We start from the raw sequence: 27,473 nt of genomic DNA, 5'->3' as shown, positions 1-27,473 counted from the left end.
TGTCTGGAGCTAATGCATCTTCTGATGATAAAATATAAATGTTTATATTGGTAAGCTCAACTGCTTATATTCGCCAAAGCACAAACTGAAGTGTATTTTATCTGTAGTTTTTTGTTACAATAATGTAGTTCACATTACAAGACTTCTGAACTAATTCAGATTTTTTGCCCATATCAAATTTGGATGTTCACGTCTATAAATCTGCCTCACATGGAACACATTAAGAGACCACTTCAGTTTCTGAATCAGTTTCTCTGATTTAGCTATTTATAGATATATGTTTTAGTAAAATGAACATTGTTGTTTTATTCTATAAACTACAGACATTTTTCCTAAATCCAAACAAAAATATTGTCATTTAGAGCATTCATTTGCAGAAAATAAGAAATGGCTGAAATAGCATAAAATATGTAGAGTTTTCAGACCTCAAATGATTAATACAGAACAGGTTTATATTCATAAAGTTTTAAGAGTTCAGAAATTAATATTTGGTGGAATAACCCTGGTTTTAATCACAGTTTTGATGCATCTGCTTTTGGATAGCTTAATGCCACTCCTGGTGCAAAAAAACAGTTCAGCTTGGTTTGATGGCTTGTGATCATCCATCTTCCTGTTGATTATATTTCAGAGGTTTTTAATTTGGTAAAATTAAAGAAACTCATCATTTTCAAGTGGTCTCTTAATTTTTTCCAGAGCTGTATATGATCAGATCCAAGTAATGCAGTGTTGGATTTAAACTCTCCAGAGAAGTAGAGCTGAGGAGCCAGGATAAGACATTCCCGGTTTAAAAGGAATAAAGTTGGATCAGCTCTGGAATAATGCAAAAATGGAGTAAAACTGGTCTTTAGATTTATGGTATTTTCCCAAAAGAGCTGAGAATGTGTGAATTCAGGGCATAAGGGCATTTACACAATCGGAGTTCCATCTTCTCGGGTAAAAGAATGAGAAAAACATAAAAAGAATGAGAAAAGGCCTAGGTGGACCTACATAACAGCACCTTTGACAATATGGCGGATAATTTTTGGTCTCATTTGTAAAAAAACAGAAGGTAATGGAACCACAGCATCCATGCATATGAATTATTAACAGGAGCCAGCACTGTGTCTGGAATTCTGCAAAAATACAGTGAAATTGGTCTTCAAATTCATCGTATGTAATGTGTGTATTCGGGGCACAAGGACATTTATACAATTTGAGTTTCCTCGACATGGGTAAATGAAGGAGAAAAAAAAGAGCAAGAAAAAGCCTGAAAGCAACTAGATAACGGGTAATAAAAAAGATCCAGCCTTCTGCCATCCTCTTTACATGGCCAAAAACACAGATAATAGACTTGTCTGCTGTGTGTAAACATTACATTTCCATGGTAATGGCCTCTTTCCCACATCTCCGGCGAGTAGTCGGTGTGAGCGAAAGACTCTTAATCCTGTTGGCCCGTCTGCAGTCCTGCCAGTCTTCCAGCGTGAAGAAAGCAAATTAGAATAAACAGAGAGAGCTCCTGGCTTAGTGAGCAAACCTGGTGCAGACGCACATGGCCACGGGCCCACCGACAAGGATCTGCAGCCCTTCACTCACTCCACTCCTCTTCCTCCAAGCAAACAAACAAAAAGAACACGCAGCTTTCATTATTCATTTGCATTATCTATTGTCTTCATCTCCACCCGAAGCAGCAGCTCCCTCGCTGCGAGTTTCTCATGTAGTGTCTCTTGAGTGATCAGTTTGGAAGGTTACTTTCTTTCTCCTCACATTATCTTCTCTTCATTGTTTTTTTTTTGTCGATTCTGTATAGTTACGCTTTAGGGCAACAACAGTTTTTACTGCTTAAAACAGTGGATAACAGCAAGGGACTGTAGGTCCTGCTGAAGATCATTATTCAGGTTCAGTTTTTCTTATTGAAATTGTTTTCATTTTCTATATTTAAAAACAACTGAGAACCATTTTAACCCTTTCAGACCCTGCATCCATTACAATAGACATCATATATTTTTTAACCAAAAAAAGCTTTGCCCCGCCCACTGTACTGGAAAAAACGTAGTACTTAACCCTAATTAACAGAGGCTATTTTTTACTAATTTAATGTCATATAAAACACTTTTTAATCATGTTTATTTACTGTTTATTGATGGTTTATGAAACAAAAGTCAATATGAAATGTAACTTAACATAATTTACAAATGGATTCCCATGCAATAGAAAAAAAAACAGTTCAATATTTTAGTTAACTGGATTAATTTGCTATATAGATTTTATAGTACAATATTAGAGTCTTTTTTCTGTGCATTATACACAGAAAACAGCATTCCATCACTGGAGATAAATCAGGTCTGAAAGGGTTATGAAGATCGAGGTCAAGACCACCCCCCAGGTGGAGAGACCACCCTCCCATAGCAGGTATTATTTGGGTGGCAGGCGGGTCACTCTCAGGGACACTGACATGGGTGGTGGTGTGTTAGTCTTAGTATCTTAGTAAAGTGTGTGTTGGGCTGCGGCCAGCACAACACACACTATACTTTAATCTGTGTTCTAGACTGCTTTGCTTGGGGGGAAGTAGAAAATTATTTGTGGACATGTTGATAGTCATGTTTTTAAAGCCAGAGCTAATGGCTAAACTGATGTTTGAAGTAAAGAAATAAAAATGTTGCATGTGTCTTCAACAGAAAACAACGAATTATAGCGTTTTCTACAGTATATATTTATTGAATGAAACATTCATAAAATGCATGCAGATGTGTATCAAGTTAAGTCCGTGTTAGGAGAGATTAGCTGCTACTAACCAAGTTAGTAGCTTGCTTAACAGCTAGCTGCTAATACTAAATTAAGCAACAAAAGTGTTACAAGCAAGTAACGCCGAGCAAGAACTCACCACAGTTTAGCAAACGTTACTTTGTGGAAGTCAGTTTAAACTGGAAAAAGTGTTTAATTCGCCCTAATATATCCCGCCTCTCATGTTCACACTGACAAGCCCTGTTATACTGAACCAGATCGTCTCTGAACGAACTTCTCTAAACAGTCTGCCGCTTTTATATGACTCAAATAGCCAATCAGAAATAAGCAAGCAAATATCTTCACGTTGTGCAGCAAAATGGGTTTTCGTGATTGGTTCAAAGATTTTTTTTCTGAGATAATTAAAAAATATTCATTGCTCACATTGTGCTTAAGGGGGCAAAAACTAAATTTTGGGCGGCAACAAAGAACAGGGTAAAAGGAGGATAATAAAGTAAGCAGAAAATTATAAAGTGCTCCTACATAATCAATGGAGCTGAAAAAATGGCCTATGGCTATTGTAATGCCTGATCGTTTGGTGTACTTAAAAACCTGCTGAAAAATCAATGTGGTTAAGGTGGTTGGTAAGCTGGTCAGGCAGACAAATACAGTCCCTTTACTAGCTAGCAAGCAACCAGCATAATGTAAATTGCTTTCGATTGGGTCATGTTACATAATTAGCTCATCAGCTTAGTCATGCTGGTCTTGCTAGTCTATATTTATCTATTAATCTATTATCTTTTAGAGTATGACTCAGAATAACATGATGCTCAACAGAAATTCAAGCATGGCCTGCTTGAATAGTCACACTAGATTAGCATAATGTAAAAAGCAGTTGGATAATTCTATTCACAAAATAACTGTGTTTGATACTCTCCAGTAACTGGTTAGATCTGCCCTGATTAGTGACATCTAAACCAGGGACAGTCTTTACTCCAGCAACTCCAGTTTAGCAGGGTAGTGTACAGCTGCTGCCCTCTAGAGGCACTTAGTGCTAAACACAGTCTTAAAGCTAAAACCACAGATATCTATTAGTAACAGACAGATCACACAACTAACATTACTGCCAGAGACAGAAGATGTTTAATTAAATTCTGAATTAATTCAGAAAATGGGAATTCATAAATATCTTATATAATTCAGACAAAGCCGTGTACAACTGCAGGTACTATAATTATCTTTATTATTATATTACCTGGGGGTTTCTTAAATATACAGAACCAGTACTGATACACAGTTTGGACACACTTCTTCTTATTTAGTGTAATGTTTTTTACATTGTTGATTTAATATTGAAGACATTAAAGCTATACATCTTAGTTGGGTTTAGGTAAGGGGATTGTGGAGGCCAAACGTTTGTTTACTGTAGAATTCCATATTTGTTCCTTAATTTTTTTTTATTTCTTTAATATTAAACTACAAAAGGTAAGAAAATAAAAGAAAGCAATAAGGAAAAACATTGAATGAGAAGGTGAGTCCAAACTTTTGACTAAAGAATTTATATTTATTTTGGGGTGCACTAAAATATTTTTTTAGCCAAAATAAAAAAACAAACAAAATGCATGAATTAAATAGCCTAAATGTATTTATTTGCATTTAAAATACAAAATACATAAACTAGATAGATAGATAGATAGATAGATAGATAGATAGATAGATAGATAGATAGATAGATAGATAGATGATAGATAGATAGATAGATAGATAGATAGATAGATAGATAGATAGATAGATAGATAGATAGATAGAACTTTATTGATCCCTTTGGGAGGTTCCCTCAGGGAATTTAGGGTTCCAGTAGCAGCATCAATACAGTACACACAGATAGAAACAAAGAGTAGGTGACAGGGAGTAATAAAATAAAACTAAACAATCTTACAATATAAAGTGCAAAGCAAGTAGACAAAAGTATAAAACAGCAAATATAATTAGTATAACTATAAATCTAAATATGCAGTGAATGTATTTGAATAGAATTTTTATTTCACTTATTCCGTATGTATTATTTTATTGCGCTTAGTCCGTATGTGTTATTTTATTGCACTTAGTCCATTTGAGTTGCTACTGCTCCTCCTCATCCTCTGTCCTCCTGTTACTCCTCCTTCCCCCAGGGCAGGAATTGTAAAGTCTGATGGCATGATGGACAAAGGAGTTTCGGAGTCTGTTGGTCCTGCATTTGGGGAGGAGCAGTCTGTCACTGAACAGGCTCTTCTGGTTGCTGATGACGGTGTGCAGAGGGTGACTGGCATTGTCCATGATGTTCAGCAGTTTGTCCATAGTCCTCTTCTCTGCCACCGTCACCAAGGAGTCCAGCTTCATGCCGACCACAGAAACAGCACGCCTGATCAGTTGTCCAGCCTGGATGAGTCCTTCTTTGATATGCTGCATCCCCAGCACACCACGGTGTAGAACAGGACACTGGCCACCACAGACTGATAGAACATCCACATGAGTTTCTTGCAGATGTTGAAGGACCGCAGTCTTATTAAAACAATTATTATTACATATTTATTTGTAATATAATATTAGTATTATTTATTTAATTAGTTAATATAATTTACTTTTATGGTAAATATTAATAAAAAATACTACTTATTTAAATACCACTAGTCCGTTTTAAAAGACCATATGGATAATTATTCATAATAAGTGTAATAATATTAGGTGACTTTTAGATTTAGTTTTATTAAGGACTTTTATTTTGAAATGGGCAGTACGTGCTGCTAGCTGGTGGAAATGGCTGGAGCTAGAGATGTTGTGTTGTATGGTGTTTTGTTTGCGTCTGTGTTTTGTATTTTCTCATGGAAGTTCTCTATTCTAGGTAATTTATGTCAAGAACTCTTCTATTCTATATTTTACTCCCCGGTGCTCATTTTTATTTAGGTTTATATATCGTTGACGTTTATCCACAGGCTGTAGGTTGTAGGTGTTTATGATAGTCACTGTGTGTAGTTTAACTGAAATGAATTTATGTATAAATATTGAGAAAGGTTTATAGTATTATATAACTTAGTTATCTGTGGTCTGCAGGCATAAGAGCTGCTCTACAGCTGGCAGGTCGGGGGCTGCTGCTGCTGGCTGTGGCAGCCTGGATGGCCTCCTGCTTATTACCCAAGCTGAAGACTTACCTGCTGCCTGAAAGTCCACTGGAGAGTAGGTTATTATAACAGAACTCCACCTTAAAATCATGCTGATTTTGCTCAGTTTGGAGGGCTAGTGTGAGGCACTGTCATGCACTAACTGAACAGGGATGTGTGTGTGCAGGTCCTGTTGATGAAGAGAACAGCAGGCAGAGACAGGAGCAGGCCAGAAGAGAACTGCAGCAGAAACATGTTGTTAAGGTACACCAGTTAATTAACCATGTTCTATAATTAATTTATAAATAGACAGTACCAGTCAAAAGTTCTGTCTCACCTTCTCATTCAGTGTTTTTCTTTCTTTATTTATTTTATTAAAAAAATAATGGACACATATGGAATTACATAGGAAACAGTAAAAAAAAAACTGTTTGCCCTCTACAATCCTCTGACCAAAACCTGATCCATTGAGATGGTGATTTGAGGTGATTTATGATTAGCTGAAGCAGTGTGCAGATCTGTCCTTAAAGATGAATATATCTTGAAGAATCTAGTATAAGGTAAAAAAAAACGCATTAAATAATTTATTTTAACTTTTAACAAGTGCTATATATATATATATATATATATATATATATATATATATATATATATATATATATATATATATATTGCCAAAGGTATTTACTGGCCTGCATTGCGTTTGGTGATGTAAGGCTTGGATGCAGCTCCTATGCTAGCAAATGTCTTTATTATGAAAAAAGTCAGGTTTTTCATCACTCAGTTAGACTTGGTTTTAAAGTTTTATGACTGTAGTGTTTAAAATACCTCTGCATCTTTACATAAACGTGATTTTGTATTCCCCCTAAAAAAAATTAGTCCAGTGCTTATCATGAATCTGTGCTGAAGCCTCGGGGGGAAGCAGCGCGCAGGAAGAAAGAGGAAGACTTCTATCACATGACTGGACAGACATGGAAGCTTAGCCAGGGTACTGCTCTCGGAGGGGTAAGACACATTTCTGTATATGCATTCTGTAATATATTTAAGACCACATACTCCTTTCTTACAATTACTTTACTATATATTCCACTTTTCTGCCTCCTCCTCGTCTAGTATATTCTAATAGTGATTCATAAACAGGGTTATTTCCCACAATAAGCATATATTATTAAAATAAATAATTAAAATATGCAGATTACTATTTGATAGTAACCAAATTTCTGGTTAGAAGGAGAATGAAAAGCGAAAAATGCTTAAATAGATGTATTATGATAGGTGTAATTTGTATCATCAGTTGATGACTTGTGATAAAAACATAGTTGAATGTAGTTTTTGTTTGTTAAATCTACTTTAATAACATTACGGCTGCGTCCAGAAACTTTTGCTACTCCTCCTCTCCTACTCCTCCTTTCCTACTCCTCCTCTCCTACCCGGGAAGGAGGTGGAGGAATCGAGGAGAGGAGAGGAGGAGGAGGAATGGAGGGAAGGAGCTGTAATTGGGCAAATGGGACAGCTGATCCCTTTTAGATAGGATGTTGACTACCGTTGAACTGAGCCAATCACAACGCTCACTTTCAGCACGTTTCAGAACATTACTATCACACACAGCTAAAAATTCAGATATTCCAATAAAATCCTGTTTACTCCCAGCCGCATTTTTGGCCGCATCTCTGACCAGTGACTCTGGCAGCCCTGTCTGACCTCAGCCTTATGAGGGATTCAGTTTCCTCATCAGTCCCTAAGTTAAAATAAATAAGTAAATAAATGAATTAATTAAAATTATATATATATATTATAAATAATATGAATTTTATATGTATAACATGATACACATAGGGTCATAAATATAGTTTTACTGAGCATACGGTTTATCTAAACTATAAATTATATTACTGCTTTACTGGCTGTTTAATTAGATAAAGAACCTAGTTAATTAATATGTTTATGACGTATATTTGGGCGTTGCCTTCCCCATTTTCGCGTACTCTGTGGGTGTGGATGCAGTGATGTCATTGGAAAATCCTTAAAAGTCTTCCGGAGTAGGATACACTGATGTAACCTCCGTTGGAAGCTTACTAGGTGGATTTTAAGCGGCTTCTTTCGTCTTCTACGGTATTCGGACAGGCGGCAAGATGGCGTCACGAAATCAGTTTCCGGGTCACGGAGGAGAGGAGGAGGATCGGTAGGAAAAAGGAGACACTTTTGGGGTTTCTGGACGCAGCCTACATGTTCATCCAACACATTTAGAGTCATATGTATGGCGTCACATCAATGTCAAAAGTCAGGGGCACAAAAATACCAGGTGGAAAAAATTAACCATCGTGTTTTAACATTTTGCGTGTGTGAGCGCCAATGTGAAGCTCGCGAGCAAAAAAGGGAATTGTGTGCGCGCTGGGTTTGTGACGGACCGTCTACCTCCAACAGCCGGAGAAAGAAGGACGACAGGAGAGCTAGCTGGCTATGCTACAGTCCTAACAACCCGTTAGCGCCGGAGACCGGCTCTCTCATTCAGCGCCCGGAGCGACCGGCCCTCCGGCACTGTCTGCCCAGATTAGTGCCCGGAGTGACCGGCAGTCTCTTTCAGCGACTGCCTCTCCGGCGCTGGTAACCCGTGTTTAGTGCCCAGAGGGACCGAAATGATAGAACACCTGCTCTCTCGTTTAGCGTCTGGAGCGACCGGTGCTGAACGAGATAGCCGGTCACTCCTGGCACTAAACCTGGGCTAGCAGCGCCGGAAAAAAGGCTGTTTGGATGTTAGCATAGCCAGCTAGCTAAATCTCCTGCCCTCCTCCTTCGGCTCTTGGATGTAGGCGGTCCGTCACAAACCCTGGAGATTTCAGCCAATAGCGTTCGCTGAGGGAGGCGACCCTGACCCCGCCCCCAAACTGTTAAAACCACCCCTTTCTAAACTCGAGCGCAAAAGCCTCGCTCGAGCAAAAACAATAGCCGCAGGTAATTTGCATAGCGCTAATTCGAGAGGAAAATAAACACCCGGGAGGACAAAAATGAAGCTCGAGAGCAATATTTTTGTTCAGTGCGCACACAATTACCTTTGTTTGCCCACGAGCTTTACATTTGCGAGAAGTTAATTTACATACACAACATTTTTGCGCCCCTGACTTTCGACATTGACGTGACGCCATACATATGGGTTTGTTTTACATAAGACAAAAACTGATCTTCTACATTCTAGTGTAGATCAGAGCTCTAGAACTGCAGCCCAATTTCTCAGAGTTTCCTCTTCTTATGTATGTATTTTCTCAGTGACTCCACAGACCTATCCTGAACTGAACTGAATTCCTGCTGCTCTTACAGTGTTGCTGTTAGGTCATCACACTGCTTGTAAGTCTAGTGAGTTTTTAAACTATCTTTAATTCTGGTGCAGGAGGGAGGTACTGAAGCAGATGCAGAAGAGGGGGATGAGACTCCCAGCCAGAGAGCAGCAAGGAGACGAAAGCAGCTCGAGAAACCACATCTAACTCCTGTTCAAAAAGAACGCCCTAAAGAGAAAAGGGTAAGAAGCTTTTAAACATCTCATTGAGTAAGAAAAAAAACGGCACTTCAGAACTTCAGAAACTTATGAAAAAAATAACATAATACAGAATGTAAGATAACCGTAATTTAATGCAGAATATTTATTGCTTGCATTTAAACTGCAAACTATGTGTGAGAATTTTTTTTAATTCTTATATGCATCTCATGTGGACGATTTTGAATCGATTCAACAGATAATACTTTATTCATACACAGATCAAACTCCGATCAGCCACAACATTAAAACCAGCTGCGTATATACATTATACTGGTCAGCCATAACATTATATTCACCTTTGTGTTTCTGCTTCACTTGTAGCTGGTTTTAATAAAAGGGTTAACAACATTAATCCTAGATTTTTGTATTAGTCATTTGATTAATTAAAAACTGTTTATTTTCAAATAAATAAAAAATAATATCAAAATGGCGTTTAAATAGCAGAATTTATTATGGATCGTTACAGATACTTTACATTACTTTAAATGTAACAAGTAGTCATGCAACAAGGGAAAAAAATCCTGTGTAGAAGAAAAAGATGCATCAAGATTAATCAATAATCGTTTTATGATTGCTTCGCAGACCACTGAATCGTAATCAAAACGCCTAGAGATAAATTAAAAAACAATTAACAAATACAAAATAAACTACTTTCAAACCACTGTTAGCACAATTATTACCATATAAAAATTTCCAGAAATTATAAAGATATTATTGAATACAATACTATAACACACATCTACTCTGGATCATCATTATAGATTAAACATTGAGAAGGTCTAAATCTCTTTACCTTCCCTCTTCCCCACCTTATGTATTTCAGATCATAATTTTACCTGATGAGCCCTCTGAAAATGCTGAGGGGGTGAGTGTCTTAGTTTTCTACTCTTGCTTTGTTTAATGTCAGATGTAAAATATAGTATGATTGCATATTTAAAAAAAAAAACGAACAATCTAACAAAAATATCTATATTGCTGATCAGGTTGTGAGAATTGCACTGAGAGTTCCAGGTGGAAGGACGGTACAGAGAAGGTTCCTCAGAAGCTGCAGTTCTTCTGTGAGTTGTATTTTTTAGTTCACACATTTTTTAAGTTTAGTAGTTTTAGTAGTAGTAGAAAACTGGAAATGTGTCATGTTTTTGTATATATGTATGCGTGTGTGTATCTATAGGTGCTTTTGGACTGGCTGCACAAGTCTGGATATCCTCCCACAATATATGGCTTGTACACCTCCTTCCCTAGAAGACCACTCATCACACACACAGACCTCAGCATGGAGGATGCTGGGATTGTTATGGACACCGCTCTTAATGTGGGGGAAATGGACCCTGATGAACCCTGATACAACCTGATACTATTTTATAGAGTCTTCTGAATGGACTTAAAAGAAGATAATTTAGGAATTCCTGGATTTCACAGGGTTTTTTTTTATTATGTTTGATTTTTTACTCTTATAATTGTTATTCTATTAATTATAATATAATAAGCCTGTGTTTGTCTGAACATTGATTTCTATGCTTTTAGAACTTTATGAATATGAACTTCTTTTCTTTGCATTATTTTGAGGTCTGAAAGCTCTGCTTTTTTTGTTATTTCAGCCATTTTTTATTTTCTGCAAAAAAAAAATGCTCTAAATGACAATATTTGCAATTTGGGAGAAATGTTGTCTGTAGTTTATAGAATAAATAAATGTTGATTTTACTCAAACATATACCTATAAGTAGCAAAATCAGAGAAACTATTAATTCATTTACAGGTAATAAAAATAACATTTTGCCCTCCTATTAAAAAAAATTTTTTTTTTAATCTATGCATATATAGATGAGTGAATTGATTGATTTATCCTCGCTTATCTTGCCAAAATTGGAAATATGGGTGAATGTTATGATTGCATATTAAGTAGGACAGTTTCAAATGGTTAAATCAGCATCACTGTAAATTAGCTGCTCCTACCAATCCTAAATTAATCCTGAGTAATACCGGTATAAACTAGCAGACTCATCCTGGCTCAGCATGACTGTCTCTCTGAGTCACTCTTAGTGTTTGGCTCCCTCATGTGGTATTAATGTTTAATGTACAGGTGCATGAGAGCTTTAAAATGGTAGCAGATGAAACACTAGAGGTCCAAAAAGACCTTTTTCTTATAAATACAATATTCATACAGTTGTCTAGTTAAAAAAAAAAAGGTAAATGTGTGTTTTTTTCTGTATTTTTAGAATTAATCACAAAGCACATTTTAGGTATCACATTGTGAAAAAAACAAGTGCATCAAAACACATCACAATAAAACCACATTGGAACGTTCTTTCTGCTTATTGGTCAGAGCTTTCTGGAGCGGGAGCAAGAGAGTAATTAAATTAAGACTGTGTTCTGGATTAGTGCAAGTTTCTGTAGTTTAATATGGAGCAATGGTAGAAATGGCATTAGTCCACATTAGTGTGGTAAATGATCTGTAAAATGTACGAGATTAAACTGAACTAAAAGAACAGTTAAGATCAAGATTGTAGTTGGGTCAAATCGTGGATGTCCTCACCACGTGGTGAATTTGTCTGGGACCAGACTGGGAACAAATAATTTCAAGGTTCTAGATGTGGTGTTTAGTCTGCATGCTCTTACTGCAATTATTGTATTCGCACCTGTGGTAATGAATCATAGGAAGGGTGAAAACGAGCCACTCAGATTTTAACAGGTCTAAAAAAGAGCAGATGTGAGAACTCCACTCTTACTTCTCCCTTGTGAGCCTTGGATCCATAAAAAGCTTCTTCCTCCAGCTTTGATGGAGTTTTTTTTAAAGGGGTTTTATATTTTGGGTATTGTATCAGTCTTGCTACCAGAGGCTTTACTGCCTTGATATCAGCTGTAAAAAGCGCTTCATAAATACATTTGATTTGGTTTCATCCTTCAGTGTGACCTTATCTCAACTCTGTGGATCACATCAAAAACTTCTCAATATCTATTTTGACAAAAAAAAAAACGAAGTACAAAGGGCAGGTCAATAGCCATAAAAAAAAAATCACACAAATCTTAAGTAGCTTGCGATTAAAAGTACTTTATTAGTTCAAATACACCAAAGAAGAGGCAATCACTTCATGACAAATACACAGAAAAGACAGTAAACACAAAAATGGTAAGATTAGACAAAGGGGGAACAGAGTTTGAGTTAAGATAGGGCTTCATATACATGAAAGCATACACTCCCAAAAAGGAAGAGGCTTCTCCCTCAGATTAAGCATTCATTCCCAATAGAATAGCATAGTGTTTCTTTTTTGGTGAAGACAGGAAAGGATGTAAGCTTGTGCACTTGTATAAAATGTTACCTTATGTCACATGCCGGGCATCGCCAACTTAAAGTACATCGTTTTTGTCCAGTGATACCGAAGGGGAGAAAAGCTAAAGATCACTTTTTTTGTTTTGCTCAGAGTAATGTACAATTCAAGAACAAAGAGAACATTACTATCCATAGTATACAGCAGGCAATTGCACTATAGGCTAAACGGGACACTGTAGCAGTACTGAGACACAGGGCAATTTGTAATTCTGCATTAAATGCTTGTATGGCACATTTTGGTCCATGTTAGTGCTTTCATGTCATGTCATGACACATCCCCGTATATATACACACACACACGCGGTGGGATGAAAATGTATACATGTCAGGATCTGCCGCATTGTGGTGGTGTTTACTTTAGAGGTCGTGTTCCTACGTCAGGCCAGTGCGTGTTTATAAGAAGTAATCGGGGGTGCGGCGGGTGACGTGAGGCTCTCCGCGCCGAGGTGCAGGATCAAACTGAAGGCTGAAAGAACAGAGAGAACGGTGAGAACAAGGTTCAGAGTCCACATCTGCACACATCAACAGCTATTTTCATGTCAACATTAGTCTGTTTAATAAGTAAATACTCGAAAGGCCCCAATCAGGGACAGCTAAACAGCTAACAGATTAAAGCTTAGATCGAGCCCAAAATATCCAGCCTGGCCCGAGCCCGTGCATGTTCTGCCGAGCGCGACGCCTTATAAACTGTCATTTTGAGCCCAAGCCTGAATTAAACCTGACATTTTTTGAGTAAGTAGATAATTAAAATTTGCTTTTAAAAAACATTTTCTGGCAGTTTGAATGAGCGAAATCTGTTCAGAATTATGTTATTTAACACTGCAACACTGAAGTCGACCCATTATTTAAGAAAAAACATTTATGAAGATCCGATCTCCAAAAGATTATAAATATTGGTGAATTAGGCTACAAGAATAATGCCTGAATGACTTTTCGGTTAAAGATTATTTTCTTGAGCCAGAGTTCGGGTTGGGCCTCAGGTCAGGTCAGATTTGGGCATAGAATCGAAATTCTAAAACTGATCCACAGGCATGCTAGAAGCAGCTTCATATTTACTTTTAGATCATGATCAATATTTTAAAAGCCATGAGCATTTTTGATCTTTAAAAGTCACTATGAAGTCTAGACTATTGATTGATCACAAATAACATGCAGCAGAATGTCCATCAATAATTAATACGATACTTACAAGGAATATTTAAGAGTATCATCCAGTTCCATTATGGCAGCCTGGTTGCCACAGCGATAGCAGTAGTTTGGCGCACTGAATATGGTGACAACATTTCTATCGTGACACCAGTTGTATCCCTAAAAGGGGGTGAAAAAAAAGAAAAATGTTCAGCTGTTAGAACAAGCACTTGTACATTTTAATTGGCCAGCTTCAACACTATATTAAGCTTCTCTCTCTTATTAGAATGTCATGATTATTTTAACCCAACTTTTAGATCCCATGTACATCATGTGACTTCATGCACATTAGGGGGTTTTGACACTAGCATTTTTCCCCCAGATCCAGGTTTGCTTGCTCTGTGGGTTCGGTACATTTGGTCAAGAGTGAAAGCTGCTTTTTTTAGCCTGGGAGTACCGATCCCATGTCCTCCTGAAATCAGAGGTCTGGGGTTTGTTTGAAGCTATCCAAGCTCAGGTCCACGTGGAAGCTTGTGCGATTGGTTAAATTTGTAATATGACACTTCAAGTTTTTGTGTCACCTCCATTTCTATCAGTTAACAATACTTAATATCTAATAAATCCACACTTCAATAGGACAGGAGCAGAGAGAGTGTGTTAACCAACAGTATGAACGCTCATCTTGCGGCACCCTTCATAGATAATAATCTTCTCATAAGTGAACAGCTGCTTGTTGGGAGGAGCTTCACGGTGGAACATCAAGCTCCCCAAAAGCGCTCGAGGGATATTATCCAGCAGAAGAGATTATGAAACTACACACAGAAAAGTGGCGTAGGACTGCACAATTGATCCACAGTTCCGAAAAAGTTCTTCTAAACAGAGCTCCTCTCCTCCAAGCAAGCCCAGGCTTGGTCCTTGGTGCATTCATTTATTTAAGCAAGTGTGAAGACACCCTTAACATCACAAATATATCCGAATAAGACCAACCCACATTAAAAAGCAAGTGTAAACGGACCCAAGCGCATCCAAGAAAAATTTTAAAAAGAGAGATACAAATGCAATCACTTAAACCACTCCAGTAGGCGATCTAAGACGTATGTGAGTCATGTGATTTTACAGCAGTGTAAATGCATCCATCTTTCCAAGACACATTCAACAGCTACACTTTTTCCAGTACAACCAGCAGTAACTAGCATGCAGTAATCAGATTTGCATATTCTGTTCCACACAAATTAAATTTTAATCTGACTAACAAGAGATGCATTCAACTACCAAGTATAGATGCATGTGACTAAAATTATTATTAGGACACAATCCAGAAAGTGAATCATTGGATACAAAAAAAAAAAAAAAACTTATGTAATGCCAGGTGTAAATGGGCCCCATGTCTAAGACCCTGTTCACATAGCATCTGCATTTGCTTTGCACTTTTGGGTTTGGTTTACACTTATCATTAACTGACTTCCCAGTGAGAGCAGATGAGATCTGGTTATAAGTCATCACATAAAAAGCACACCAATGCATATATAACTAGTGGTTGGTGTGGTGCAGTGGATAATACCACCGTCTGCCAGTGAGCCATCATGTGGGAGGTTGGGGTTTAATTCCAGGTCTAGGTGACTATGTTTTACTACACCTTGGTCCTTGGTCAAGTTTCCTAAAATGGGCACAGAGTGGTCCAGCCATCTAGCCATCAAGCACTGCCACTATGAGCGGGAGGTCGCCGGTTCGAACCCCCACTCATGCAGCTTTGCCATCAAGTTGCCGGCGCTCAGAGGGAGCACAATTGGCCCTGCTCCCTCTGGGTGGGTAGATGGCGCTCTCTCCCCACATCACTCCTAGGGTGATGTCCACAGCACAGGGCGTCTGTGAGCTGATGTACCGGAACCGAGCCGAACTGCTCGGCAATGCTGCATCAGCAGCAGCTCGAAAAGAAGCGGTGACTGGGGAGTCTTAATGAGTGGGTTGGGTAATTGGACGTGTAAACTGGGGAGAAAATGGGGAAAAATTAGAAATAAAAACTATTTATAAAAAAAATAAAAAAAACTCCCAACATTACACTGATCATTGCTTTGGATAAGAGAGTCAGCTAAATTCCATAAATATAAATAACGTAAATATATGACTTGTAGTTCCAGTACACAACAGTTTATCATCCAAACACTGTCCTGCTCCAAAAGCGTATGAATGCAAAGGAAAAATGGATGTTTACATTACTCACTCAGTACTCAGTTTAGGTACTCAGACAGAGTACCTTAACTGCAGGGAACTCACCCTTTAACTTTGTTCTTAAATTAAAAGCATAGCATAACCACATACAAATTCTCCCACCATCATAGACTGAGCGTGACAGATACAGAGGAAGAGGGAATGAGAAGCAAAGATCCACAAAAATTGACTGACAATACAAACCACAGAATACACATTTTGTATACACTTGTGTTAATGTGGATGAGATCCATTTCTCATCACCTCCAACTGTGGTTTGAGTGAGCCAATCATAGGACAAATTACAATGCGTCTTGAGGGTGCTTTTGTTTTCTTCTCTCAAGTAAAATCCTGACGTAAGTGAGTCACCAAAATCTCACATTACTGGCAGGTGTAAACAGGCTCCTAACAGGAACCTAAATATAAAACTGAATGCTAATCTGTTTTACCTCCATAACAAGTTGATGGGCACGGGAGACCAGGGTAAGACCATTGGCATGGTTAAAAGTTTCAGAAATGTCTTGGCCAAAGGTGTATCCAGCACCCCTGGGAGAGATGCCCCAGCCTCCGCGGTCATCAGGGTCTGACCACAGCAGATCACACATTGGGCCCTGAAACAGAAAAACAAATGTTGGAAGTTGAAAAGGGCATAATTTTCCCCAAAACAATGGCTTAATTACAGCTTTTCATGAATTGTTTATTGTCAAAACATGACCCAGTCATTTCACCAGTGCTTGCACCAACCTCATGTGGCACCTCCTGGAGACGATCTAAAGCACGAATGTGATCCAATGTGTCTATCGATGGAGACAACCCACCATGCAGACAGAAGATCTGAAGAAAAAAGGGGAAAAAAAGAAGAAGTTCTAAATTTATGCTTACTCCGCCGTTAATAAAAGCCAGACACTGCTTAAAATGAACCTTATTGAATTTGGTTGAAGTTCCAAAAGCGAAAATTTCCACATTAATAAAATGGCTCTTGTGCTCACCTGTCCATCAACCAGAGCTGTGAGGGGTAGGTAGTCGAAGAGGTCAGTGAAATATTTCCAGACATTTGCATTGCCATATTTCCTCAAGCACTCGTCATAGAATCCATAAACCTGTGTAATCTGTCTGCTCTCGTGGTTTCCGCGCAATATCGTTATGCGTTCTGGAAAACGGACCTGATAACATAAAATAGATAGATAACTTAGCAGATGCTGGGCAAAGCGCATAGATGAAAATTTACGGCAATATTCCAATTTCTTCACCTTTAGCGCAACAAGAAGTGTGACCGTTTCCACCGAGTAGTAGCCTCTGTCTACGTAGTCGCCCATAAACAGATAGTTGGTGTCGGGCGACTTTCCTCCAATTCTGAACAGCTCCATGAGGTCGTGGAACTGCCCGTGCACATCGCCACATACTGTGACGGGGCAGCGCACCTCCTGTACATTGGACTCCTTAGTCAGGATCTCTTTAGCCTGAATAAACAGAAAATAAAACATTGTTAGTCCATCATACTGTGCCGAAACATACTGTGAGGATATTAAATAATAATAACAATAAATAGTACATTTTATCCTCCCTTTACGCATGAAAATAATGATTGATAAGATGTAGAGTTAGATTCTTAAATGCTCTGTTCTTCTGTTTAACTTGATATGTCTGAATTGTATTCTGAAGATAATTTAGCATCAAGAAATTGTAAACACATGCCATTTTTACTGGTGTTAACGTTGTTGAATGAGACTTTAGGAGACATAATCCAATTACACAAGTAACATTAGGTAAATGGGGTGAGACGTTTGTCAACCACAAACTTGAGGAAAAGATTGTTAAAATCTATTTACTTTTAAAAAGGTGGTGTAAAGCATGTTAATTGCATGGGAAAATAAAAACTTTTTAAAAACTGGTTTATAAATCAGTTTTCATGCATCTTGGCATGTTCTCCTCCACCAGTCTTACACACTGCTTTTGGATTACTTTATGCCTTTACTACTGGTGCAAAGATTCAAGCAGTTCAGCTTGGTTTGATGGCTTGTGATCATCCATCTTCCTCTTGATTATATTCCAGAGGTTTTCAATTTGGAAAAATCAAGTGGTCTTCTTATGTACAGTTCTGCGAAAAAATATAAGCAATAATCTGTCCTATAATGTACAAGTGGCTGTGGTTTTAACTAAACTGGACGAAAAGCATAAAATAAGCTTGTGTGCAGAGTGGTTCAATAACAATTATGCTTCTATATGAAAAAGTAGGGAGTACAAAAGGCCAAATGGTACCAGAATTACACAAATGTATGGGACAACAAGCAAACAAACTGTCTACCAGAGACAAACTTAATGTTTTAACCTCATTATCTGGCACAGTGTTATTTTTTGTTTTTGCTAATGTTTGGTAAATTATGTTTCTGAATGTGCATACATGCATCTCTGTAGAGAAAAGAAACTTTTCAGCTGCTCTCCCCAAAAAACAGCTAATTTTCTCTGCAACACAATTATAAACGAATACAGAACACAGGATCAATTCAAACCTTCCTCTGCCTGTAAAATGGAGCCAGAACAGTTTTTTTTTTAGTTCCAGGCCCAGTTCTGTTTTTTTACATTAATAGAATGTGTTCACTTTAAAACAAGTTAAATGATAAAGAACAAACACTGCAAGTTGGTAACTCTGTCCGTCCTTCTGTCTGCTCTTGAACCCCAATGACCACAGAAACTCGGAAATCAAATCAATATCAGCTGTAAATGCTACCCCCGGATCACCATGGAGACAATGTTTCCATGGAGACCTGTTCTCTCCAGTCCCATTCCTCCTCAGCACAGCGGGGGGACTATGTAGATTACTGTCTTTTCCTTTTCATTTAACGTAGTAAACAGGACATTACAGGCCCTCTGGAGCAGGTGACAGACAGCAGCAGGCCTGGCCTAACAGTAGCACTACAATACAGTACATTAAATGGAACTGCTGTTTCTGAGCACGACTAAAACACAGGCTGACGAGCTTGTACACAAAATGGCTTTAAAGCTCAGCAAGTATGCTCACAACTGTACAGATAATTCCATTAACAACCATAATTTTAATCTTATTCTTAGAGCAGTGATGGTTTAGTGCTCCATCAGAGGATTTTAGTATCATGATTAAACTATCAGGATAGACTTTTCCTAACGTGTTCTGCTAGGGCTGGACAATATACATCACATATCATATTTTCACACCTATATTTAGTTTTCCTTTGAAAGCTTAAGGCTATTTCCTATTGTTCTGGTTTGTTTTCACACAAGGAAAAAAAATCCAAGGTAGAGGCCGACCGATCGATCGGCCAGCCGATTTAATCGGCCGATTTTTGTTATTTTTTTATCAATCGGCATCGGCCGATTTTCTTATTTGGCCGCGCCGATTTTAATCCGGCACATCTGCGGGCAGCTACTTGGAACGCAGCGCAAGGTTTCAAGAGTGAGCAAGACTTTCAACGGTAAGGCATCCATTTTTACAATCCAGTGTCCCAAAGTCTATATTTTCTCTCATGATTAGTAATCTGTGATGTTGCTTCATTTACTGAAAAAGAATAGAATTTCAACTGCATCGGTGTTGTAGCATTTCTCTCCAAACGAAACTATGCTTAGCGTTGATGGCAGGAGTGCATTTGGAATGCGCCCTGACTATGCAAGGCAAGCCCTATCTATAAGCTCTAGTATAAAATAACTGACGTCTCTTCTTCAGAAACGAAAATCTAAGTAAATAAAATCAAATTAACACTTGATATTTTCAGTATTTAAATTATTTTAGACGAAATGAAAAAGGGCAGGACTAAAACTGTTTAAGGATATTCGCAGCATCAGCTGCGCTGAAATAATAATTACTGGTTAGTCAGGATTATTAGAGGACTGTACTTCTCCTTATATATAAACAGTGTTGGGCACGTTACCAGTAAAAGTAACTATCGCGTTACTTTTTATTATTCGCCCGTCAAAAAAAGGAAATCAATTATGCATTTACTATTATTATTAGAAAAATAACAAAAAATAACAAACGAAAATAAACCCAAAATGTTGACAAAAATATAATCTAACGAATTTCAAAAAAATAAAACGAAATTCTCCACACAACCAAAGAAAATTACTAAAACTTGTAATACTGAAAAAAGCGGAAAAACGCGTCTGGGGATGAAATTTAACAAACCAAGCCACACTCAAAAGAAATATGTATATATAAAACAAAATAATGGACAAAAACAACAATTTAATGCCCGTTAAAATGGTATTAATATAACAGCTTCACCAAAAGAGAATAGAGCTTAGATCATGTCCAAAAAATCCGACCCAGCCGGAGCCCGTGCACATTCTGCCCAAGCCCGAACCATAAACTGTCATTATGAGCCCGACCCGATCCGCCCCATAAACTGTCTGTTTTCGGGCTGATTGAATGAGCGAAATATAATCAGAATTATGTTAATTAACACTGTAACATAGAAGCATAGAACTATTATTTAATTTAAATGATTTTTAAGAACAGCTACACACAATGCTGCAAGTCAAACGCGGAGGCGTTCACATGCGCCCAGAGCTACGTGATTACAGTTTTCATTTTTATTATAGTTTAATTTTATTTTGTTTTTATTTTTTCTGTTCATTTTAGGGTGGGCTTGCTAGCGCGAGCGCTTTACACAAGAACTAACGGACCACGAGTGCCGCGCGCTCGGCACAACAAGTCCCGCTGTACAACTCCGCTGTACAACAGCGCTTATAAATAAATTAAACACAAAAATGAGGGTATTCTATCAGTAATTTCAGTTCGTTTTAGTTAGTTTTATAAACACAAAATACAGTTCGAGATAGTTATGTTTTTCCTTTTACTTACCGTTTTTATTAGATTCAGTTAACACAAATGTTTTTCACTTTCAATTTTCGCTATTTCGTTCGCTTTAGTGAACAATAATAATTGGTTACTTAGCAACATTGTGATTATCACACCAGAGCTTTATATAAAATAAAAATAGGAGCCTGATTTCGGGTCGGTCCTCAGGTCAGGTGGGATTCGGGCAGAGAATCTAAGCTCTAAAATAGAAAGCAGCAGCACCACAAAAACCGGAGCAGCTAAAAAGAGCTTAACATCCTTAATTCGGAACTTGGGTTGTCCACGGCAATCACTGAATTGATTAGAGCACGCAAATCGTCACAATTGTGCCTCACTTCACCACGCCAAACCACAGGCACAGCGGCCAGAAGCTCAAGTTCACCGGACAGAGGAGGGGTTAACCAGGGCAAAGCGAAATAAAAAAAAAAAGTTCATAGAGCTGCTAAAGTAACGTGCAGTAACGGGGTGTCGGAAATGGTAACGGCGTTATAGTTACAGTCATAGTAATTAGTTAGATTACTCGTTACTGAAAAAAGTAACGGCGTTAGTAACGGCGTTAGTTTTAACGCCGTTACTCCCAACACTGTATATAAATAAGCTTTATTGTAAACGAATTAATAAAACAAATAGTTTCTAAAATAATGGAGTTAAAATAAAACATCTCTTTTTACTTCACTACAAACAGACATTAAATCATGCCGCCTCCTGCTGTTCTGCTGTAAAACTCACCCGTTTAAAGCGGTTTGCGCTGTTAGATATTAAATGAAACGATGAGCAGAATTTTCTGTTTTGTCGGGTTCTACTTTAGAACCCCCTCCAGACTTTTCTGATAAAAGCTCATTTTATCCTGAACCTATAAAGTCCGCGCTCTTCAGCTTTCTCAACTCATTTTCCGCTCACGCACCGAACCTCCAGTACAGCTGATGAGACGCGTTTCTCTGGCTAAGGAGCTCATTTGAAGAAGAAAAAAAAAAACAGATAAAGCTATATTTAAATTACAGCACCTGTCTGTTTTTGCATTATTTATAATTTTATTCTTAATTTAAACGTCACCCATTTTTGTAAAATAATAGCTGCAGCCCTAATGTGAACATTTTATAACATTGTCCTCCCATGTCCATTCGTTTTCAACTGCATGGAGTTGAAGAAGAAATGAGCTTTGCCGTTTTGGAGTAACTATCTAAAGTTGTCACATTATGGAAGTCTTCTTGCACTCTGTTAAACATATTAAAATGAATAATTAATAGACTAACAGACTGCAACAAGTCATACATTTGTTAATTAGTAGGCCCCTACAGTAAATTTTATATAATAGCCAACATAATATTTCTACTATAAACATGAATATATAGTGTATATAGAACATATGTTATATAATGAATAAAATAAAATGTTATGGATAATACAATCTAAATAAAATTAATATTTTTTTTATTAACATATAGTGATATAGTAACATTAAAGTCACTATAAAATGCTAACCTTATTTTCAATAAATTGTGTGAAGTTTACAACTGTTGTGCCTCCTCTTACTAGTATGATTTTAAGCATGCCAAATAAGTATAATACGATAGCATATCGGCCCTAAAAATCGGCAGGTCACATCGGCCATCGGCTGACTCTGACCACTAATGATCGGTATCGGCATCGGCCTTAGAAAAACCCATATCGGTCGGTCTCTAATCCAAGGGCCCCAAAATGTTAAGGAAACCACATGAGAACATTCTCTGCACTTATTGGCTGGCCCAAACCTCTCTGAGGCAGAGCAATAAAGTAAATACAGAAATAAGTGCTCTGTATTAGTGCATATTTCTGTAAAGTTTAACAGGCAGCAGCAGCAGGAAGAGGATTAGTTCATTGCTATAGGAATTATGTAAGCAAGATACCAGGTTGAACTGGTTTTGGGAGCCATTTAGCTTAAACTTGTGGGAACAGCTGATAGTTGGGTCAGACTAAGGTCAGATCACATTCTCAAGCAAACTGCTCTAAATTAGTCTCTGTGTGGTTATTTTGGTCCAAATCTGAGTTTGACTACTGTTTTCACATTAACAAGAATGTTGGCCGACAGAATTTAATTCTGGTATTGGCAAAACAATATAAAAGTAAAAAAAAAACTCTGGAAAGGCTGCCTGTACCTACAAACTAATAAAATATTAAATTTACTATTTTGCATAATACCCTGCGATTAAGTTTAGTCAGTGACAGATCTTATAAATAATGTATGTACAGTTATTGAAACACTTTTATCACAGTATATATCGATATCAAATTACTGTCCAGCCTTAGATACCACTATTGCTTAAAGAGCACTGAGAACATCCATGTTCCATCAAACAGAGAGGACTGTAGCTGTCTAAGAATTAGGCCCAATGTTACTCTGAATACTGAAGAGATAGTGTGTATAAAAGCATTTAACTTGTCTTGTTTAATTGGTTTGGTGATTAACAGAATTATCTATTTTAATATTTAAATAATATTGTGAAACTTCTGCCGCTATTGTATAGTCTATTCCAACTTATCACAATTCAAAACATATGATAGTGTTATTAGTGCTAGGTATTATACATCTCTAAAAGAATTTCACATACTAGCAGGGTTATTTTCCCTGAGTACACAATCCTATTTAAAGGGTGTCTTGACTTTTGTAGAAGCAACAATATATTCTTTAAATTAAGAATCTAATGAAAGACAAAAGTATCAATACTAATAGGATTGTTCATTGGGATTTAAAAACATTATGTTCTTGCTCACAAAATCACAAGGCCTTCGTGTTATGAAAGTAGGTCTTGCATGTGGTCTGAGACGTCATGTTTTTATCCTCAATAAAGAGCTTTATGTGTGTTATGACAATAGGTGCTGCACCCTTTTCTTAACAAGGCTTCTTTGTTTTTGTTGGACCTCTTCTATAGTTGGAAGAATCACCCTCATTATGGTCATCTCCTCTGATTTGACTGATGTCATATTAATGTGTGATAAGTGGTGCTTAAATTTAACTGTTGACAAACTCAAGTTTAAAATAAGAAGACTGAATCACTCAAAATGTAAAACCCCTACTGACCAGACCCTAAAGATAGTCAATCAGCTGAGACAAGTTTAATACTGCATATGACTGAAGTTAACTTTCTTAATTTACAGCAAATTATTAAATCAGACTAACCTAGTATACGTGTTATACACCACAATAAAATGGTTTAGCTCCTGTTACAAGAGGAAAAAATAAACTTGTGACTTAAGGGGAAAATAAAAAGTCTAACAAGTTTTGTAAATATGCTCACTAAGGTTTTTTTTTAACACGTACGAGCTGTGAGAACTGCCTACACTGGACAAAAACATACTTAATAGCTCAATAAAATGTAATATTGCAGCTAATTATCAACTAACTAGATCAGCTGGTTCCAGTTGGACAGTTCCAGCTGAGAGTACAGAAATTTGACATGTCCAGCAACAACTCACTCTCAACTGATGGAATGACTTCATTCATTACACAATCAGGAATTAAGAGAGCCATTCACTGTGTATTGAGTGAATCACAGCTAACGCAATCATTATATCACTTTAAAGTGTACATTTAAAGCTGACTTCATTACACACTTTACTGTAGCTACACAACTGCATATACACAAACTGTATTAGTTGTATTTTTTATAGTATTCCCTTCACCCTAGTCCCGTCACAACAAACAATGTTTGACAATAGATATATTGTCCCATAAATAACGGCAATAATTGGCACTATTATTTTAAGACTATTTAAGATCATTAATACATTTTTTAGACATTTCTTCAATTTAGCCAATAATAAAAACCCTTAACTATCTTAAATTAAATAAAACAAAACCACCTTCTCAGTAGCTAAGTAAACAGAACGGGCAATATTGAGGTCAGCAAAAATCACAGTGGCTAGATCCACGAATAGCACAATTGCCAAATCAATAACACAATAACTGTGACAGGCCTATAACAGGTCTATTTCTATTCTAATTTATCTTTACATATAGTTAAATTGCCCTTTTTTATAGTTTACTTCATAACTTATTTAATTCACGTTTAACACAAACACCTACAAAAGTATCTAAATAAATAATACTCCAAGTTAGTTAATTAATAGCTGTAATTTAAACCTAAAAAACTTGTTTATTTGCCTTAGCCAGCTAAATACTTGCTGGTTGAAATACAGCAAGTTAACTAGGGCTTCATGATATTGGAAAACCTGAAGGTGTGTTATGTTGCTGCTCTCAGATATATTGTTTCACTGCTTAGTCATAGTTCTGACTAGTTTTTGCTACGTCATTATTTTGAGATACTAAGTCATTATTTCTGATGCAATCATTATCTGAAGAAGTCATAATACTGACAAACTAGATAATTATTTTAAGATACTATCACCATAAGAGCTTATATTATTGTTTTTTTTTTAGACAATATGCCCTTATTTAGAGAAACTAAGTCAAAGTTAAAGGATCATTATGCAATACAATGTCATTGTTTTGAGATACTACTTCATAATTTAAGAGACTCATTATTTTAAGATACTATCACCTTGAGATACTACATCATTTTCTAAGATATGTCCTTATTTAGATAATAAAAGTCATAACTCTGAAATAAAAGATCATTAATTTGGGACACATTACGAAGATACCACGTCATTACTCAAGATTACTATGTTATTCATATTATTATATTAAGATAGAAATACTACATTATTTAAGATACTACACCAACATTTTAAGATGCTACAAGATTATTTTAAAATATCATTTTAAGATACTAGATTATTGTTTTTTTAGAGAAACTAAGTAATTATTCTGAACTAAAAGGCCATTATTTTGGGATACTCTCATTACTGAGATACTACGTCATTAGTATAGGATACCATTTTTAGATACTACGTCATTATTTTAAGATACTATCATTTTAAGATACTATATCCTTGTTTTTAGGATAGGTCCTTTTTTAGAGAAACTGAGCCATTATTCTGAATTAAAAAAAAAAAACTTTATTTTGGGATACTCATTTCCGAGATAATACATATATCCAGAGATATGTCATTGTTTTGAGATACTGTCCTTATTTTAAGATAATACGTAATTATTTTCATACTCTTAAGTCATTATTTTGATGTAATACATTTGAGTGTACATAAGCTATATAAAAGGCTTTACTTTAATTTGTAAATTCCGAATAAAACAATCTTCTCAAATAGTATCTCACGTTTTAAGTTAACCTAGCATCTCAAAATAACGACTTAGAACCTCAAAACAACTTAAACTAGTATCACATTAGTATAGACTGTAATAAACATTTAACTTAATTAAGAAAAACACGTTGTTATTATGATCATTATTATTATTACTGTCGGGAATGTTGTTTTATTTCTATATTTAGCGGTAAAATTAAAACACCCCGCTAACAGATTAGCTATAGCGCTAAGCTGGGTAGGCTAAGCTACAATTAGCCGTTAGCCGCTTTACCTTCTCGCAGAGGGTCCGCACTTGGTTCTCGGTGAGCTGCTTACACTCGTTCAGCTGTTCGACCCACTGGTCTAATTCTTTAGTAAAGGCTTTATCATCCATCCTCGGCGCGTCCTGGAGCGCAGTACGGGCCTCTAGCTATGGTTTCTGGGGCTGAGCGGAGGTCTGTGTAATCCGGTACCCGTTGAAACCCCCCTCAGAACCGGCTGTGTGCTCCTGCTGGCGTCGTTTAGCTCTTTAGCTCGCTAGCTAACCTAGCGACCAGCCGGCTGGATTTAGGCTCAGCGGTGCGGGCGGCCGCTTAGCTCGGCTTAGCTTAGCCGACCGAGGGCTGCTTTACCCCGGACACTTTATCTAGCTGAACCCGTCGAAAGCGGGGAGACCGCGGCTCTAAAACAGGCGACTCCGCGCGTTCTCCCGTCTGTACGCGTGCTGATGGAGGGCGGCTCGGCGGGACCTGCGGCGCGGTGTGGCGGATCTATTTCAGTGGCTCCCCCGCTCTCTCCCTCCCGACCTTCCCTGGGAAACTCGCTGTGTAATGGCCGCTCTGCGTTTGCCTCATATCGGCGTCATCGCAAAGGCATTCGCGGAGGATGCGCGTCGCTCCGGCTGAGCCCGCGGGATAAACCCGGTACCGCCCTCCCGCGGACCAGCGGACCGAACTGGCCCTGCTCTTCAGCTTTACGTAATTCACATACAGCTCTGGAAAAAAATGAGACACCGTTTAAAAATGATGAGTTTCTTTGATTCTAACAAATTGAAAACCTCTGGAATATAATCAAAAGGAAGATGGAAGTGGCGTAAAGGAGCATGCTAAGCTGCATGAAATCTGTGATAAAAAACAGTATTATTCCATCAAATGTAGATTTTTTTAAACTCTTTAAACATTATGAATATGAACTTGTGTGTGTTGTTTTTTTACATTATGAATATGAACTTGTGTGTGTTGTTTTTTTGCATTATCTAAGGTCTAAAAACTCTGCACCTTTTTTGTTATTTCAGCCATTTCTCATTTTCTGCAAATAAATGCTTTAAATGACAATGTTTTTATTTGGCATGTTGTCCGTAGTTTATAGAATAAAACAGCAATGTTTATTTTACTCAAACATATACCTATAAATAGCAAAATCAGAGAA

At 37.3% G+C, this 27,473-nt stretch overlaps 2 protein-coding genes across 3 annotated transcripts; one reads left to right on the top strand and one right to left on the bottom strand.

Moving 5' to 3' along the window:
* The first annotated feature begins 5,461 nt into the window (after positions 1-5,461).
* ubxn8 (UBX domain protein 8) lies at positions 5,462-11,673 on the top strand. 2 transcript variants are annotated; one of them, XM_007255249.4, is made up of 8 exons: positions 5,462-5,581; positions 5,791-5,913; positions 6,025-6,101; positions 6,717-6,842; positions 9,223-9,351; positions 10,193-10,234; positions 10,353-10,427; positions 10,541-11,673. In XM_007255249.4, the coding sequence occupies exons 1-8, from the start codon at positions 5,497-5,499 to the stop codon at positions 10,709-10,711; spliced, it is 828 nt and encodes a 275-aa protein (XP_007255311.3). In that variant the 5' UTR covers positions 5,462-5,496; the 3' UTR covers positions 10,712-11,673. The 2 variants fall into 2 exon arrangements, with proteins under 2 accessions (XP_007255311.3, XP_049324598.1); XM_049468641.1 differs by lacking the exon at positions 5,791-5,913.
* Positions 11,674-12,398: 725 nt separating this feature from the next.
* ppp2cb (protein phosphatase 2, catalytic subunit, beta isozyme) lies at positions 12,399-26,904 on the bottom strand. The gene is made up of 7 exons (XM_007255251.4): positions 26,338-26,904; positions 17,284-17,493; positions 17,023-17,196; positions 16,778-16,867; positions 16,483-16,644; positions 13,887-14,005; positions 12,399-13,163 (listed from the first exon to the last, which is right to left on the bottom strand). The coding sequence occupies exons 1-7, from the start codon at positions 26,437-26,439 to the stop codon at positions 13,091-13,093; spliced, it is 930 nt and encodes a 309-aa protein (XP_007255313.3). The 5' UTR covers positions 26,440-26,904; the 3' UTR covers positions 12,399-13,090.
* Between the last annotated feature and the right edge of the window lie 569 nt (positions 26,905-27,473).

Source organism: Astyanax mexicanus, chromosome 20, assembly GCF_023375975.1.
Source record: "Astyanax mexicanus isolate ESR-SI-001 chromosome 20, AstMex3_surface, whole genome shotgun sequence".
NCBI classification, from domain to species: domain Eukaryota; kingdom Metazoa; phylum Chordata; class Actinopteri; order Characiformes; family Acestrorhamphidae; genus Astyanax; species Astyanax mexicanus.
The sequence above is the reverse complement of the archived record's forward strand: the minus strand, read 5'-3'. Positions and strand labels throughout refer to the sequence as shown.

Bases quoted from the DNA above. Each gene is read 5' to 3' on its own strand.
- ubxn8 (XM_007255249.4), top strand. From the start codon at position 5,497: ATGGCTGGAGCTAGAGATGTTGTGTTGTATGGTGTTTTGTTTGCGTCT. The intron at 6,102-6,716 runs GTACACCAGTTA...AAAAAAAATTAG, and splicing joins AGCAGAAACATGTTGTTAAG to TCCAGTGCTTATCATGAATC. The intron at 10,428-10,540 runs GTGAGTTGTATT...GTGTATCTATAG, and splicing joins TCAGAAGCTGCAGTTCTTCT to GTGCTTTTGGACTGGCTGCA.
- ppp2cb (XM_007255251.4), bottom strand. From the start codon at position 26,439: ATGGATGATAAAGCCTTTACTAAAGAATTAGACCAGTGGGTCGAACAG. The intron at 17,494-26,337 runs GTAAAGCGGCTA...CTGTTTATTCAG, and splicing joins TGCGGACCCTCTGCGAGAAG to GCTAAAGAGATCCTGACTAA. The intron at 16,868-17,022 runs GTGAGCACAAGA...TTTTTTCTTCAG, and splicing joins CAGCTCTGGTTGATGGACAG to ATCTTCTGTCTGCATGGTGG.